The 16,902-nt window shown below is 41.1% G+C and overlaps 1 protein-coding gene across 2 annotated transcripts in view; it reads right to left on the bottom strand.

Annotated features, from left to right (window-relative positions):
- Window positions 1-14,162: 14,162 nt before the first annotated feature.
- Window positions 14,163-16,902, bottom strand: part of LOC131456311 (thyrotropin-releasing hormone-degrading ectoenzyme-like) — a 102,315-nt gene continuing 99,575 nt past the window's right edge. For both annotated transcript variants that reach the window (XM_058624560.1, XM_058624559.1), the window contains exon 20: window positions 14,163-15,053. In XM_058624560.1, the coding sequence (XP_058480543.1) occupies window positions 14,901-15,053 (153 nt within the window). In that variant the 3' untranslated portion in view covers window positions 14,163-14,900. The remainder of the gene's footprint in view (window positions 15,054-16,902) is intronic.

Raw genomic sequence — 16,902 nt, 5'->3', positions numbered from 1 at the left:
CTTCTGCCTCCTAACTTCCCCCCTCCTCTTTCCTTTCCACTTCTCCCCTTCCTCCCCCCCCTTTTCTTTTTAAATCTCCTGCTTCCTAATTTTCTCCCTTACCTCCTTCTGTCCTGACCCAAATCCTCCTTCCCTTCCCCACTTCCTCTTTTTATACCCGTTTTTACTTTTCTTTCCTCCTCTACTTTATTCTCTCCATCTTCTTCTTTTTCCCTTTTACCTGCTTCCTTGTCTGCCTTCTTTGTTCTGATTTCTCCAAAACCTCCTTGTTACCTTCTCTTTCTACGTTTCCCTTTTCCACATTTTTCCCAGCCTCCTCCTCCTCCTCTCCTCCTCTCTTCCTCCTCTCCTCCTCCTCTCTCAGACCTGCAGCAGAATGAATGGATGACTCTGAGCAGATGTGTGGCCTAGTTTCAGCCTCTCTCCTCCTCCTATTGATCCCTCCATCAATAATCCATCCATCAGTGTGTATGAAACAGAATGAGGAGGAGGAGGAAGAGGATGAGGAAGAAGAAGAAGACGACAGGGACTCGCTGCAGTCCCCTTCAGGACCTTTACTGACATTTGTGGAGACCAAAATCTGGTCCTGATACTGAGGCAGAACCTAATTTTTTCTGAGGAAGTGGTTTTGGTTTAGGACTAGGATTTTGAGCTATGGTTATGGTTAAGACTATGGTTAGTGATGAACTGGTTATGATTAGTGATTACGTGGTTATGGTTAGTGATGAACTGGTTATGATTAGTGATTAAGTGGTTATGGTTAGTGATGAACTGGTTATGGTTAGTGATGAACTGGTTATGGTTAGTGATTAGCTGGTTATGGTTAGTGATGAACTGGTTATGATTAGTGATTACGTGGTTATGGTTAGTGATGAACTGGTTATGATTAGTGATTAAGTGGTTATGGTTAGTGATTAGCTGGTTATGGTTAGTGATGAACTGGTTATGATTAGTGATTAGCTGGTTATGGTTAGTGATTAACTGGTTATGGTTAGTGATGAACTGGTTATGGTTAGTGATGAGCTGGTTATGATTAGTGATTAGCTGGTTATGGTTAGTGATGAACTGGTTATGGTTAATGATGAGCTGGTTATGGTTAGTGATGAACTGGTTATGATTAGTGATTAGCTGGTTATGGTTAGTGATGAACTGGTTATGGTTAGTGATGAGCTGGTTATGATTAGTGATGAACTGGTTATGGTTAGTGATGAACTGGTTATGGTTAGTGATGAACTGGTTATGGTTAGTGATAACTAGATGAACGGACGTCAGTGCAGAGTCCTGACAGGGATAGCTGCACAAACCTGTGTGTGTGTGTGAGTGTGTGTGTCCAGGTATTACTAATGTTGTGAGGACCTTAACCTGTTTCCACAGTCACATTATGGGGACTTGTCTTCCTTGTGGGGACAAAAATCAAGTCCCATAACGTAAATGACAACATTTTAAGGTGAAGATGTGTTTTAAGGTTAGGGTTAGGGTTAGGGTTAGGATTAGGATTAGGCCATTAGTAATTGTGGTTAAGGTTAGATTAAGTCTCCAGGAAATGAATGTAAGCCAATGCAATGTCCCCTGTGTGTTTTCTGACAGTGTGCTGAGTCCACACCTGGATGATTAATACACCCTGAGAGAAACACACACACACACACACACACACAAAAGAAAAGAAAAGAAAAGTGTGTATGTGTATGTATGTGTGTGTGTGTGGTGAACACTCTCATGTTGAACCTGATGTGAATTGACACATGAAAATACCCACAATCCCCCAGGACAGGTCTCTGAGCCCCGGACTGAGCCGAATACCTGCTGACAACACACACACACACACACACACACACACACACACACACAGTATGAACTACCTATGACTTACAGTATTTGTTTTCGCGCGTGTGTGTGTGTGTGTGTGTGGGTGTGGGTGCGCGCGTGTGTGCGTGTGTGTGCGACAGCTGGATCCTCTGCAGCAGCAGGTGGTTTAACTAGAGAAGGTCAAAGCTTCACACCCACGGCACGATTAACACTCAGCTCACCGTGTGTGTGTGTGTGTGTGTGTGTGTGTGTGTGTGTGTGTGTGTGTCTCTAAAAGGCCACACACACACTTCTCTATGTTTACAAAGTTTGGTCGTAGGAGGCACTGACATTCAATGAGCGCCCCCTACTGTTGAGGAAACTGAAGGTTTGTAAAACCACTCACTCTCCCACACCAAACCCCAGAGAGAAAATCAGTGATTTTAGCTGGCGGGGACACAGGAGCTGCTGGTCCACTGCTGCCTCGTGTGGTCACTTTGTGTCAAAAGAATTGAGATCCTTAGGAAGGAGATCGGAAGTCAGCTCAGTGTCCAAACAAGGGTTTTAATCTTGTACAAGAGGAGCATTCACAAAGCAACACACAGGATCAGTTACAACGTGAAGACTCCCTGTCTTGTAGGAATCGCAAGGTATTTATCTGTCTCAATGGGTCAGCTATCGCCCTGCCATAAAGTGCAGACCCCCGCCTCTGCAGGGTTTGTTATCTCGCTGGCCCTTTTGTCTCTATTCACAAGTCACATCAAACAGTTCCTAAAACAATACAAATGGTCACTTGTCACAAGTCGCATCAAACAGTTACATTAGCAAAGTGTCAATGGTCTCAGGTCACATAGGTTGCATTGAACATTTGTCTTCATGTATTACATGAGGTACGTAATTCCCATAACATATCCCTCCTGTTTATGCTTAAGCATAATTATAACAAATGTTGTAGAGTGTGAGAGCGAAAACCCTATCGAGCAGTTCAAAACATTCCAATTAACCATTTTCTTTCTAGATAGGGAAACTCTCTCACGGTCCCGCTGCCCCGGCAACCACACGCAGGTACTCCATTTGACAAGGCATAAAAGATACATTCAAAAACATCTTGATTATATTGTTATCCCAAAACGAATTCAATGGGGACCAATTCAGAACACTACAACTTCTAGATTTCCTGTAGTACCATCATAATCGGTAGAATAAACACATAAACAAAATTTTCTTAAACCATGTTGTTCTTATCTTCATCACACATTGTACCATATAGATCATCATTAGTCAAATCAGATGTAACATTTTCTGGTGCTGCATTCTTGTAGTCCTCTCGGCGGTCATCGGTGGTGGGGACTCTTTCATGCAGCATAGTTTTTTGTTGTTGTTTTTTTTTTTAAAGCGGTGTCCTGAGTCTCTGTAACAGTCCTCTCAAACAGGAATACAAAATCCACAAGTGATTAGAATATTAATCATCACAGCTACAGATAACGTATAGAACCTGCCCATTTTCCAAAGCCATCCAATCAGAGGTTCTTGGAAACCTGAATTTTTTCTTACTCTACAGATAGGGTTGTTCTCTTTTGAAGTGTGTGATCCATTGTCTGTCTTTCAGTGTACTGCTGTAGGTGTCGACAGTAGTAGTTGATAGGGCCCTTCCCAGTGTGAATCTGACCACTTCACCAACCCCCAATCTCCTGGATCTGGTTTTATTGACTAGTCTGCCTTGAGCATTGTGCTTAGAATACATTAGGCACACATTTTTAGTAAATATGTTTATCTATTGTAGATACCATCCCTCCTGTTGAGACATGGGTAATCCCATGACTCAATATTATAACAAATTTAAACAAATTATTATGTTCTCAGATCAGTAATCGACACAGGTCGACTAAGTGGCTTTGTGACTATGTGTCCTGTTACAGATCTCACCTTCATACATTTACAGTGTTGAAGTGGTAATTTGCTACCGCATTCATCTTCTCCAATTATTATTTTGCATGCTTCAGTATCGCATAGAAAACAAGTTTTATGATTATTAACCAACAGGGTGACTATGGCTTTTGGTTTATACTCAAAAATACTTCAGTGTTTTCTAGTGTACATACTTCTTCCTCCTCATCTTCTGTGTCCTGGTATGTATGTGTGTGTGTGAGTGCATGACCTGGTTTATTGACTAGTAGCGCCGATGAATCATCAACTCGTCTGGGTCCCCCTCCTCCTCCTCCTCCTCTTCCTCTTTCCCACCAGCCTCTGTGTGTCCTGCCCTTTAGAGCGGGACACCTTTGAGCCCAATGTCCAAATTTGCCACAGTTATAGCAGCTCTCATCTCCAAATCTCTGTCCTCCCCGTCCTGCTCCTCTGCCTCTACCCCTCCAGCTCCTCTGCCTCTCCCCCTCCAGCCTCCATGGTTAACATTGTTGCATCCTGTCCATCCCAAGCTCTCGGGTTGGGCATTTCTATCATTGGATACATTTCTTCTCCTTCCACATTTAAATCACTGACTTCTTTGGAGGAGAGAGTATTGGCATGTTAGGAGGGTTATAAGAATTATACCACTTACCAGAATGTGTTGTTTTTGGATCTTCTATGGTTTTTTCTGTCTGTGTTGGAGCGGAGAGGGTAGGAGCAGAGAGAGGAGGGTGAAGGGCTGGAGCGGAGTTCTGTGCAGGGGGCGATGGTAGTTGAGGGTTGACGTACGGGGGAGGGTTGAGATGGGAACCCAGAGGCACATAATCATCATCCTCCTGTTTATCTCAGTTGGAGTACAAAACAGGATAAAGTTTATTACTTTTTTTTTTATCATTTTCTTTTTCCTCTTTCTCCTGTCTTTTCCTTTCTTCATCCTCTCTTTTATCAATTTATCTGCCTCTTCTTACTTCCCTTTGACTTTACTTCTATCTTTTCTACCAGTTTTTTTACATTCTTCTACCTGTAATTTTCATCTAAATCCATATTTATTTTCCCATCTTTTTATATACTTTACATTATCTAGTGCCTTTTGGCCCATTCGTTTTGCATCACCTTCATATTGAACCTCGTCAGGTTCAACACAACATTTATAACAACTATTACCATTTCCCATTTTGATATAAAAATTACCTTCAATTTTATTCGTACTTTTATTTTTATTTGTTTATATTATTATTATTATGATTTTATTTTATATATTTTAATCAAACCTCCAATCTATTATTTTGGTTCTTGCTCATTTCTAGTTTTTCCTATGAAATTTACTTTTGTATCTGAAACTCCCCTTCTCTCTGTCACTGTGTGTGAGTCTCCCCCCACCAACACAGCTGGTCTCATTCACCACAAGGAGTCAGTTCTTAGAACCAATTTAATCCTATTATATTATTAACTATAGCCTGAATTAGATAATTAAATCTCCTTCAACTCTATTTTATTCAATTTTATTTTATTATTATCAGTATTACCATTATCATTATTATTTATTTATCTATTCTTGTTTTTAACAATGCATCCACTAGCAGGAACAAATCCCAAATAAAATTTGGTATTTTGCTTGTTACTGTAAAGGACCATCTCTCCATCAGCAGCCCTTGTGGCTTCACAGCCTGCAATGACCTCTTGTCAAAACAGCTTTTCCCCACAAACACTCTGCAGCCTGAGCCTATGTCACCAGGCACATAAAACAACACAAAGCCATGGCACACACATTAAAACATCACAAAACACAAAACAAAACAAGACAACATTTAACACACAATATATATGTCGACTTTAAAAGAGTTTGTATCCTAAGTTTTCCAATTTTATGCTAAATTTTCACTTCAGTAGAAGAATACCATGACTTACAGCTTCTTTCGTTACTGGCACCGCATATTCAACTAACTGTTGTTACTTATTAGCGGAAATTTGATCTATATATTTTACCGGTTTGTCTAAGAGAGTTCTGCTCCCCCAAGTCCCTGACTTGCTTTGGGTCCCAGACCCCGACGCCTGTTGTTTTCTCAGCCCTGAGGGATTAGTTTAAACCTTGTCCTTCCAAAGACAGTAATCATTTTTAGGTCCCTGCCCTAAATCTAAGAGAGTCCTGCTCCCCCAAGTCCCTGACTTGCTTTTAAATCTAAGAGAGTTCTGCTCCCCCAAGTCCCTGACTTGCTTTCTATCTATTTTAAATGAGCTAGGATCGATCCGTTTCTGTACCGGTTTTTTCACTTCAGTAGAAGAATACCATGACTTACAGCTTCTTTCGTTACTGGCACCGCATATTCAAACTTACTGTTGCTACTTTTTATCTGCCGAATTGCTATGCTCAATTTTCACTTCAGTAGAAGAATACCATGACTTACAGCTTCTTTCGTTACTGGCACCGCATATTCAACTAACTGTTGTTACTTTTGAGCTGAATTTGTTTTTAAATTTAGAAATGGTTGTTTCTTACCCTTTTGATGATTTGAGTCCCTGACTCAATGTTTGTCTGGCTGATCCGTCTCAACCTCCTTGGTTGGCCCCGTCACTGTCCCACTCTTCACAGAACCTGGCCTCCCTGACCAAAACAGAGCTTTAAGAGCCCTGTGGTGGAGGACTTCTAGGAGGATTTCTTTTTTTATACCTCCGCCTTGCAAGGTCTTCAAGTCCGTTGATGTGAAGAGAGCGACAGATATTGGGGCCCCACGTTGGGCGCCAAGTTGTCAAAAGAATTGAGATCCTTAGGAAGGAGATCGGAAGTCAGCTCAGTGTCCAAACAAGGGTTTTAATCTTGTACAAGAGGAGCATTCACAAAGCAACACACAGGATCAGTTACAACGTGAAGACTCCCTGTCTTGTAGGAATCGCAAGGTATTTATCTGTCTCAATGGGTCAGCTATCGCCCTGCCATAAAGTGCAGACCCCCGCCTCTGCAGGGTTTGTTATCTCGCTGGCCCTTTTGTCTCTATTCACAAGTCACATCAAACAGTTCCTAAAACAATACAAATGGTCACTTGTCACAAGTCGCATCAAACAGTTACATTAGCAAAGTGTCAATGGTCTCAGGTCACATAGGTTGCATTGAACATTTGTCTTCATGTATTACATGAGGTACGTAATTCCCATAACACTTTGTGTCACTGATTTAAATTTGAATGAAGGTTTTCGAAAGCCGAATTGACAAATTCAGACATTTGAAGTTAGTGATGGAGGCAGCAGTGGATCAACAGCTCCTGTGTGCTCTGACGTTAAAATCACTGATTTTCTCTATGGGCTTTGGTGTGGGAGAGTGAGTGGTTTACAAACCTCAGTTTCCTGTTGGAAAAGTCTGTCTCACAGTGAGATAAAGACGTGAACTTGTTCTTAAAGATATCGTAGACTTAATTTAATGTAGATTTTTATTAAATAAGTCTTTGTTTAGTGACTAAAATCTGTTTTTTCAATCACCACACCAAACCCCATAGAGAAAATCAGTGATTTTAACATCCCAGTACACAGGAGTCATTGACCCACTGCTGCCTTCATCACTGAGTTCACATGTATTCACAATTAAATTCGGCATTAAAAATCCTTTGTTCAGATTCACTCAGTGACACAAATTGACCACACGAGGCAGCAGTAGAGCAGCAGCTCCTGTGTGCTCTGACGTTAAAATCACTGATTTTCTCTATGGGGTTTGGTGTGGGAGAGTGGACAGTTTATCTCACAGTGAGATAAAGATGTGAACTAAACTAAACTTAACTTAGAGACTAAACTCAGGAACTAAACTCTGGAACTAAACTCAGTTTTTTTTAGTCTGACAGTTAATTGTAGAACTTGTGAGAAATAAAATAATCTCAGATTAATTGGACTCTGGAGACAAATTCAGCGACTAAACACAGGAAATTTAAATTAGATTTCAAACTGTGTGAGTTCAGTTGTTTAAACATCAAACTCGAGATCTTTTAAAAACAAACAGGTTTAACTTTTCTTTTTCTACCACCCTGAAGTTTTAATGGTTTTTTTCTTTTAGCTCCTCCTCCTCGTCTTCCTCTCCCTCCTCCTGACGAGCTCTGCATCAGCATAATTACAGCTCATTTATCTTTGCTGCCTGGACTCAAGGACTACATACACACACACACACAGACACACACACACACACACACAGACAGACACACACACACACCTAACGCCCATTTTTCCTTGTTACAGGAAGGTAATTTGGAGGAAATAAACCTTTAATTATGATTCATATCTGGGTCATTCATAACCATCATCAACTGAAGACAGTGTGTGTGTGTGTGTGTGTGTGTGTGTGTGTGAGTCGCTCCGTTGTCATGGAGACGGACTTTATCTGGAGTAACGAGACGTTTCCTGTGTTTTATTCAATTCAACTTTATCTGAAATGGATTTTTGTCAGTTTCCAGCTTCCTATTTCCCATTTCCTGCTTCCTCATCATTAATCAGATTATATCAGATTAAATCAGATTAAACCTGGTCTGATCGACGGACGTCAGGTCACATGTTTGTGACGACTCAACCCAGCGACCCTTAATTCACCCGACGCACCGTCCATCGAGTTACCTTCATAAAAAGAGAAAGGAAGGAAGGAAGGAAGGAAGGAAGAAGGAGAGAGGTGAGGACACAAGAGAGGAGAGCAGGAGCCGCTGCCTCGTGTGGTCACTTTGTGTCACTGCAGTGTTTCCTTAATGTTACATACTGGCCCTTTAACTCTCTCTCTCTCTCTCAGACTGAAGAAATGATAATTAGAACAAATTAGGAACATCTGTGCTCACACAAACACACACACACACACACACACAGAGGCTGTACAAGGACACTTGGCGTGTGTGTGTGTTTTTTTTGTCTCCAGGCCACAAAAACAGGGCAAACTTGTCCTCCTCTTCCTCTTCCTCCTTCCTCCTGTCACACTCCTCGTTCTCCGTGAATCCACCGCTTCCCTCGCTTTTATTTCCTCAGTTTTTCTCCCTTCAACGCACACGCACACACACACACACACACACACACACACACACACACACTCACACACACACACACACACACACAGCAGTGTGCCAGACTGTGATTATAGAGGAAGGATGAAGTGAAAAGAGAAGATAAGACACAAAGATGTGTGTGTGTGTGTGTGTGTGCGTGCGTATGTGTGTGTCCTGTCATACCTGGCTTCCCTGGGTTAAGACTAAGGGTTGTAGGATTAGGTTAATCTCAGGCTGGACCAATGAGTGTCTCTTCTGGTCAAGAGGGGGCGTGTCTAGAGGGAAACAGTGCAGAGTGTGCAATAAATTCACGATGATATTTCGCTGAATTTCAGAGTAAAAGTGTTTGTTTTCACATAGAATCATGTGAACTTCACAATGAAAGCAACCATTTACATAAACATTAGCTAATTTAAGTCTAATTGTCTTAATATTCCTATTATAAATATATATATATTATTATAATAATGTCAAAACAATATTTATATTTTCACATACAAGTGGTGGGCCACATGTAAGTGATTGGGGGCCCACATGTGGCCCACGGCCTCCAGTTTGACACCTCTGCTGTGGCTTTTTTGCCCGTTTCCATCATCATCATCATCATCATCTTCCTCCGCTGACGTTTAGCTTCCAATTTACCTTATTTGGATGAGAGGGGGTGGGGCTGGTGAAAAAGTATGGGGGTGGAGCTTACTGAGGGAGCAGGGATTGACAGGTGATCTCACTTTTCCAACAGGAAACTGAAGTTTGTAAAGCACTCACTCTCCCACACCAAAGCCCATAGAGAAAATCAGTGATTGTATCATCACAGCACACACACACACACACACACACAGGAGCTGCTGATCCACTTCAGTTTCCTGTTGGAAAAGTCTGACTCACAGTGAGATAAAGACGTGAACGTGTTCTTAAGACGTCGTCGACTTAAACTGACGTAGATTTTGTTCAGTGAATCTTTAGTTAAGTTGCTAAAATGAGTTTTTTTTTTTTTTTAAACATCAGTATATTCCAGATAAAAACCAGAGAAGCTTCACTTAGTGAACTATGTCTCCTCATAACATGTAAATGAGGAGAGGGAGATATTTTTTTTTTATCCTTCGCTGAAGATAAAGTTGCAGAATTTCTGATGATAATCATGAGAGAAAAACATTGAGAAAACCTGCTCTGGTTCATTTTAAGGCTGAAAGTGTGAAGTAATAACGTCGTGGAAAATTAAATGTGCTTTATTGAGTTGTTACTGGTTTTTATAGAGTTTTCATCGCCTGCAGGATTATATTAGATTTCATGGAAACGGCTAAAACAGAGGCAGAGGACGGTCAATAAACAATATGATGTGTTGTTTTATGTTTTAGAAGAAACCTGCACAAAGATGAAGGGATAAAAACAAAGTACCGACTGTGCCGTGAGCGCCCCCTACTGCTGAGAACTTCAGTTTAAGTCTGCGATATCTTTAAGAACACGTTTCTACGTCTTTATCTCACTGTGAGACGGACTTTTCCAACAGGAAACTGAAGTTAGTAAAGCACTCACTCTCCCACACCAAAGCCCATTGAGAAAATCAGTGATTTTAACATCACAGCACACAGGAGCTGTTGATCCACTGCTGCCTCCATCACCGAGTTCAAATGTCTTTTTTTTTTAATTAGGCTTTCGAAAACCTTCATTAAAATTTAAATAAGTTACACAAAGTGACCACACGAGGCAGCAGTAGACCAGCAGCTCCTGTGCCCCTGTGAGCTAAAATCACTGATTTTCTCTATGGGCTTTGGTGTGGGAGAGTGAGTGCTTTACTAACATGAGTTCGGTTTTTTTTCGACATCACGCAAATGTATCAAAGAATCACTTCCGTGTAACACACACACACACGCACACACACACACAGACTTCACAACAACTCAACTTTAAGCTCCGCTCCGACACAAACTGTCAGTGGACACACGCTGCTCCCACTCCCACTGTGACGCCGCTTTGAAATTAAACTGTGGTCAACACTCGACAACACACACACACACACACACACACACGGTGCACTGATGTCAGATTAATCACGCTGTGATGTGTTCAAGGCCTCGAGCTGCAGATAGAAACTCAATCATCCATCAACCATGACTGCTGAAATAATTACTACACACACACACAGTGATTCTGTCATCTTCCTCTTTTCTCTTGTCTCAGGGAAACAACCAATTTGTTTTCAACATTTCTATTCATCTGTCCGCGTCTGCGTCCTGATTGGCCGCGAGGATCACGTGACTGTTTGTCCATTCCCGTCGTGTCACTCAGACTCAAAGTAAACAAAGTGAAATACGAAGAGAAACTCGAGGAATCTGACGTGAGCGTGACAGAAGGTGAAGAGAGGAGAACGACTCTGTTGTTATTCATTTCTCCACAAATGTAGAGATTTTGACAAACTTCAAGGGATTTTATTTTAAAGGGTGGACGTGTGCATTCTAAAAGATCTGAAGAATATGTTTGGAATGAACGTAAAGACAGAACTCAAGTTTACTCTCCCACACCAAACCCCATAGAGAAAATCATCGATTTTAGCTCACAGGGACACAGGAGCTGCTGGTCTACTGCTGCCTCGTGTGGTCACTTTGTGTCACTGATTTAAATCTGAATGAAGGTTTTCAGAAGCCGAAGTCACAAAACAACATATTTGAACTCAGTGATGGAGGCAGCAGTGGATCAACAACTCCTGTGTGCTGTGATGTTAAAATCACTGATTTTCTCTATGGGGTTTGGTGTGGGAGAGTGAGTGCTTTACAAACTTCAGTTTCCTGTTGGAAAAGTCTGTGTCACAGTGAGATAAAGACGTGAAACATGTTCCTAAGACATATATATACATATATATATATATATATATATATACATATACATACATATATACATATATATACTGTATATATGCTGTGATGACTGCTCTTGTGGAGCAGGGATGAACATAAACACGACCATATCAGCGACGCCACAGAGAAGTGAGCGACGACTGTAATCTCACACGAGCGTAAATCCTCACACCTGAGACATAAGCTGCTGTCAATGTGCGCGCATGTGTGTGTGTGTGTGTGTGTGTGTGTGTTTGCTGTTGTTTACTCGAATAAAACGTCTACATTTTCAGAATAATTAAAAATCTGCTGAAGCCTCGGAGGAAACTTTAGATTCTACGTCGAAAAATGGATTCGCTTTTGAGAGGTACACACTGTGTGTGTGTGTGTGTGTGTGTGTGTTCTCTCTGAAACACAGATAATGTCACGCAGACAACCAGCCTTTCTTCTCTCCTCCTCTGACTCCTTGTTTCCTCTCCCTCCCTTGCCTCCTCCTGCTCTCTTATCGTTCCTCCTCTTCATCCTTTTTTCTTCTCCTCTGTCTCGTCAGTTTATTTCAATATGAATGAAAGTGGAGCTGATTTACCTCGAGGTGCCTCACACACACACTCACACACACACACACACACGCACACGCACACGCACACAGACAGTGGTTTATGATTGTTGACCAGCAGAGGGAGCTCATGTGCTGAAGACTGAAGTGAATCACACAAAAACCAGGTTCAACCACTTTTAATATTTGTCCATTCAGAAAACACAGGAAACGACAGCAGGGCAAACAGGAAGTGGGCTCAACTCGCCTCCCCGCCACTTCCTGTTTTTGCCAATGTTTTGGTCCCGAGTCGTAAAATCGTCAGTTAGTTGTTGTTTTTTTTTCTCATTTACAGTTGATCGTCATTTTTCCCGCGACAAGACAATAAAAATCAAACAAATGCACGGATTCATCTGCATCATAATTATCATAATAACACGCATGAGACTGTTCACACCATCAACAAACATTACAACTGACCCCGCCCCCTTTGACTTCTCCGCTACATCGTCAAACCCTGGTCATACACGTGAGGAATGAGAGGTTGAAAATGCACCAGTCTTTATTTTGGAGTCGGACACGCCCCCCAGAAAAAAGTTTATTTTTAGTCGTTTAAACTTCAAAGAGAAAAAATCCTGGAGAAAAATCCACCACAAAGAGAGGAGTTCCAAAGTCTGTCGCCCTGCAGGGGGCGCCGCGGAGTCCGGCGCACGAATAATCCCTCGCGATTTGGAAGCGATGTGTCGTCGCGTCATCCGTCTTTGTCGGGTGTTGGCGTAAATCGCCGTGTCGTCGGCGTAGACTGTGACAAACTCTTCTCTTCACTCATGAGTCCGATTAGAATCTCTGCGCTTTCGCTGTCCTCCATGTCTTTAAGTCACGTGACGACGCGACTGTCGCTAAAAACGCGCCGATCGGATCGGACCACGACGGAAGCAAAAGAAAAGGAATCTGTGCGGTTTGAAATGTTTCTTCAACGCTTTCTTTTGTGCTTTTGTGGAAGCGTCGACGCGACGTTGAGTTTGTGGTTTTGTTTGGTCGAAGGTTCAGGATCCTCCGAGGTTTCAGTCCGTGAGGTGTTGCGTCGTTAACAACCGCCCCCCCCCCCCCCCCCCCCAAACCGGCTCGTCTTCTTTCTCTGACGCAGAACGTCTGTGTGCGTCTGTCGGATATTAAACGACTTCATCTGTCACTGCTTTTTTTAACGAGGTCATGAAATAAGAGACGACTTTTATGCGTTTGTAACTTCAAAATCCTTTAAAAACACAAGAGCATCTCAACGTGTTTTACAGAAAATTTCTACTAAAACTTTTTGACCTTTTGTTATTTTGCTCTCTTTAAAAAAAATAAATAATAATTGTGATTCTGTAGTTTGTTTTATTTATGTTGTGTAAAGTGTTCATTTTTATGTCTGATTCATTTTTTTTTAAATAGAATTTTTAATAGATTTTATATATATTATAATTGGGTTTTGCTCAAAATGTAAATTTTTACTGTTTGCAAATTTAGTTTTTACGTAAAACACATTGAGTTTATCATATAAAACGTGGTGCATAAATAAAATCAGATAAAATAAAATGGCTGATGAAAATTGTGTTTCTACGAAACGTGGTTCATGACTTTAAAATAAAAATGAATTAGTGATTGGTTTTCAGACAGTGTTTAAAACTATTTTTTAGAATAAAATGTTAAATAATGCTCTAAACAAACTTTATTTTGGAGAATTACAGCGTCTTCTTTGAGCCGAACACATGCTAATAGTTATTTATTATCTGAAACTGGTTAAGGTTATTTATTAACTTTTACAGCAGCAGCGATTTATTTGTGAGTTTATTGTCAATTCCAGCGACAATTGTCATATTTTTCAGAATAAAAGCTCTGAATTCTGGATGAAATTGACGTTTTTGTGAGGATTAAACAAATATTTAAAATATTGATTTATTGTTTTGTGTTTCAATGACAAATCTGCGACAAAAGCCTCGTGAAACCCTGGTGAGTGAGTGAATGAGTGAATCACAACTCAACATGCAAACAAACATGGAGCGGGAACACGACTGATTCAAGCTGCTCAGGTTTTTCCGTCTATTTGAATAAAAACATGGAAAATGACAAAAAATATGTTTATTGATTTTTTTTCACGTTTACTTCCGGTTCAGATTAAACAGACTCTGGTTCTAGATCTGGTTCTGGTTTCACTGATACTGAGATTAAAATAATCTGTTGTTTTTAGTTTGAGGTGAAGAAAAATAAAAAGATTTCACTAATCTGAAGAATAATCAGAATTATTATAATTTTACTAGATTTATAATCACATTTATATACATTTTTTTTTAGTTCTGACAACCTTTTTTTTTCTCGTTAATTCATAACTGGCTACTTTGTCATAAATGTTTCATCCTCAAAGTTTGTTAAATTCAAATTCTTCGTATTTTATTGTTAATGCGCTCATTTTTCACTGATCTAACAAAATCTCTCTGTGATGCTAACTTTAACCTAGAGTTTTGTGCTAGCTGTTAGCTAATAGTGACTGATGCTGTAAGCTAGTAGTCACTGCTTCAGGTTGAATTTTGAAGCTAGCTGTTAGCTGGCAATGATGGCTTCAGGTGGAGTTTTGATGCTAGCTGTTATCAAACAGTGGCTGCTAGCTAACTCTCAGCTTTTGTTGTTTAAATTTCATCTTTACGTTTCCACGGCAAAAGAATCAGAAATAAAAAGTTTGTGTAAAGTGATAAAAACGAGCTGAAGAAGCGGTCGCGTCGGTTGTTCTGACTGCATCTGTGAAGCTAGCGGTGCGATAGCATGAGCAGTCTGCAGCCGCTCCACTTGCGCTGGCCAACGGCGCCTTTAGCCGAGGGCAGGGCTCGGAGGTTTGCGCAGCCACTGGTAGAACTGCCGCCGGTGGAGGCGGTGCCAGCGCACGTTGCCCTCGACGATCTCTAGTGCTCGTGGCAAAGCAGGCCCCGCCCCCACGCCGCTTGATTGGATGAAGTCTTTTAACTAAGGACAGAAGGGGCAAGGGAAGGAAGGGAGGAAGGAAGAAAAAGGAGACGACAGATAAGTTAGAATATGTGTGTAGAAATAAATGAAACAGTGCCCCCCAGAGGTTAAAGAGATTACTGCAAACCATGATGGCGCTCCGATAAAGTTTGATAAACGTTCAACATGAAGGGAAAATGATGTTTTCAAAGCACGAATGTCCTCGAAAAGACAAGAAAATTTGATATTATATTGGTTTCAAACATTGGCGTGGCAACAGCGCCCCCAACTGGAAGTCGTAATTATTAAAAAGTTGCATCGATTTTGACGAAACTTGGCAAGTCTGTTGCCCTCATTCTAATGGTGTCTCCATACTTTTGTCCGTGAAGTTTTTCCTCTCGTACAGAGTGTTGAGAAAATGAGACTATAACGAGGTCTGAAGCTCAGAGGAAAACGAAGGTTCCTTGATGTTTTCGAGCGAAAGAGACTTTTAATGACAAATAAACGAAAACTCTCTGCAGGGAAGTGTCCGTTAAATGCTTGAAAAATGAAGAGAAGCTTCAGTTTTTCGAGGTTCACAATTAGACGACGTGAAGTTTCTCGAGGAATCAAAGCGAAACGTCGGTAATTAAAAGAAAAGGTGGGAGAAACGGCCGTTTTTATGCTCACAGTGAAGTTAGCGTTTGGTGAGAGGGTGACAGATTCACTGGAGCGCAGCACAAAGTTCATCCCCTTCACCTCCCTTTCATGTGGTTCATGTCGTTAACTCTCCTCCTCTCCTCTCCTCTCCTCTCCATGACTCACACATTTCTCCTCTAAAAGAACATTTTATTTTGTCATGAAAACCAAACAAAAAGACTCATCATTCTTTGGGTTTGATGAGTTTCTCTTTTGTCCGTGGTTTAATTCACTCACTGACACGTCGCCCACGCCGAGGCCGCGCTTTTGTCGTCGCGTCAACAAGAGAAGAAGAAAAATGTTTCTGTTTTTCCCCGGAAAGTGTTCATCATATTCAAATGTTTGCAGAAAATAAACGCGTGGAGTCGTGTTCCACGAGTCGTGTTTCTCCTCCTGTTTCTCTTCTGTGGGAAATGATTCCACCAAAATGAAAAGTGTACGAGCAGAAAAACCAGTGGACAGAGATTTGGTCATGTTAGCATGTTGCTGTTAGCATGCCGTGTTATTGTGTTGTTGTAACCATGGTGTTGTTAGCATGTTGATGTTACCATATTGGTGTTAACATTTCGGCATTACTGTGTTGTTGTAACCATGGTGTTGTTAGCATGTCAGTGTTAGTGTGTTCATATTAGCATATTAGTATTAGCGTGTCGGTGTTAGTGTGTTGTTGTAACCATGGTGTTGTTAGCATGTCAGTGTTAGTGTGTTCATATTAGCATATTAGTATTAGCGTGTCGGTGTTAGTGTGTTGTTGTAACCATTGTGTTATTAGCATGTTGATGTTACCATATTGGTATTAGCATGTCGGCGTAAGTGTGTTTTTGTAACCATGGTGTTGTTAGCATGTTGGTGTTAGTGTTCATGTTAGCATATTAGTATTAGCATGTCAGTGTTAGTGTGTTCATGTTAGCATATTAGTATTAGCATGTCAGTGTTAGTGTGTTCATGTAAGCATATTAGTATTAGCATGTCAGTGTTAGTGTGTTCATGTTAGCATATTAGTATTAGCGTGTCGGTGTTAGTGTGCTCATGTTAGCATGTTGGTGTTAGTGTGTTGTTGTAACCATGGTGTTGTTAGCATGTCAGTGTTAGTGTTCATGTCAGCATATAGGTATTAGCATGTTGGTTTTAGCATGTCGGCATGCCGGGGTGACGGTAGTTCAGTGGTAGAGCGAGTCGTCTCTCGATTCAA

Source organism: Solea solea, chromosome 3, assembly GCF_958295425.1.
Source record: "Solea solea chromosome 3, fSolSol10.1, whole genome shotgun sequence".
Classification (NCBI taxonomy): domain Eukaryota; kingdom Metazoa; phylum Chordata; class Actinopteri; order Pleuronectiformes; family Soleidae; genus Solea; species Solea solea.
This window is presented reverse-complemented; position numbering and strand designations above follow the sequence as displayed.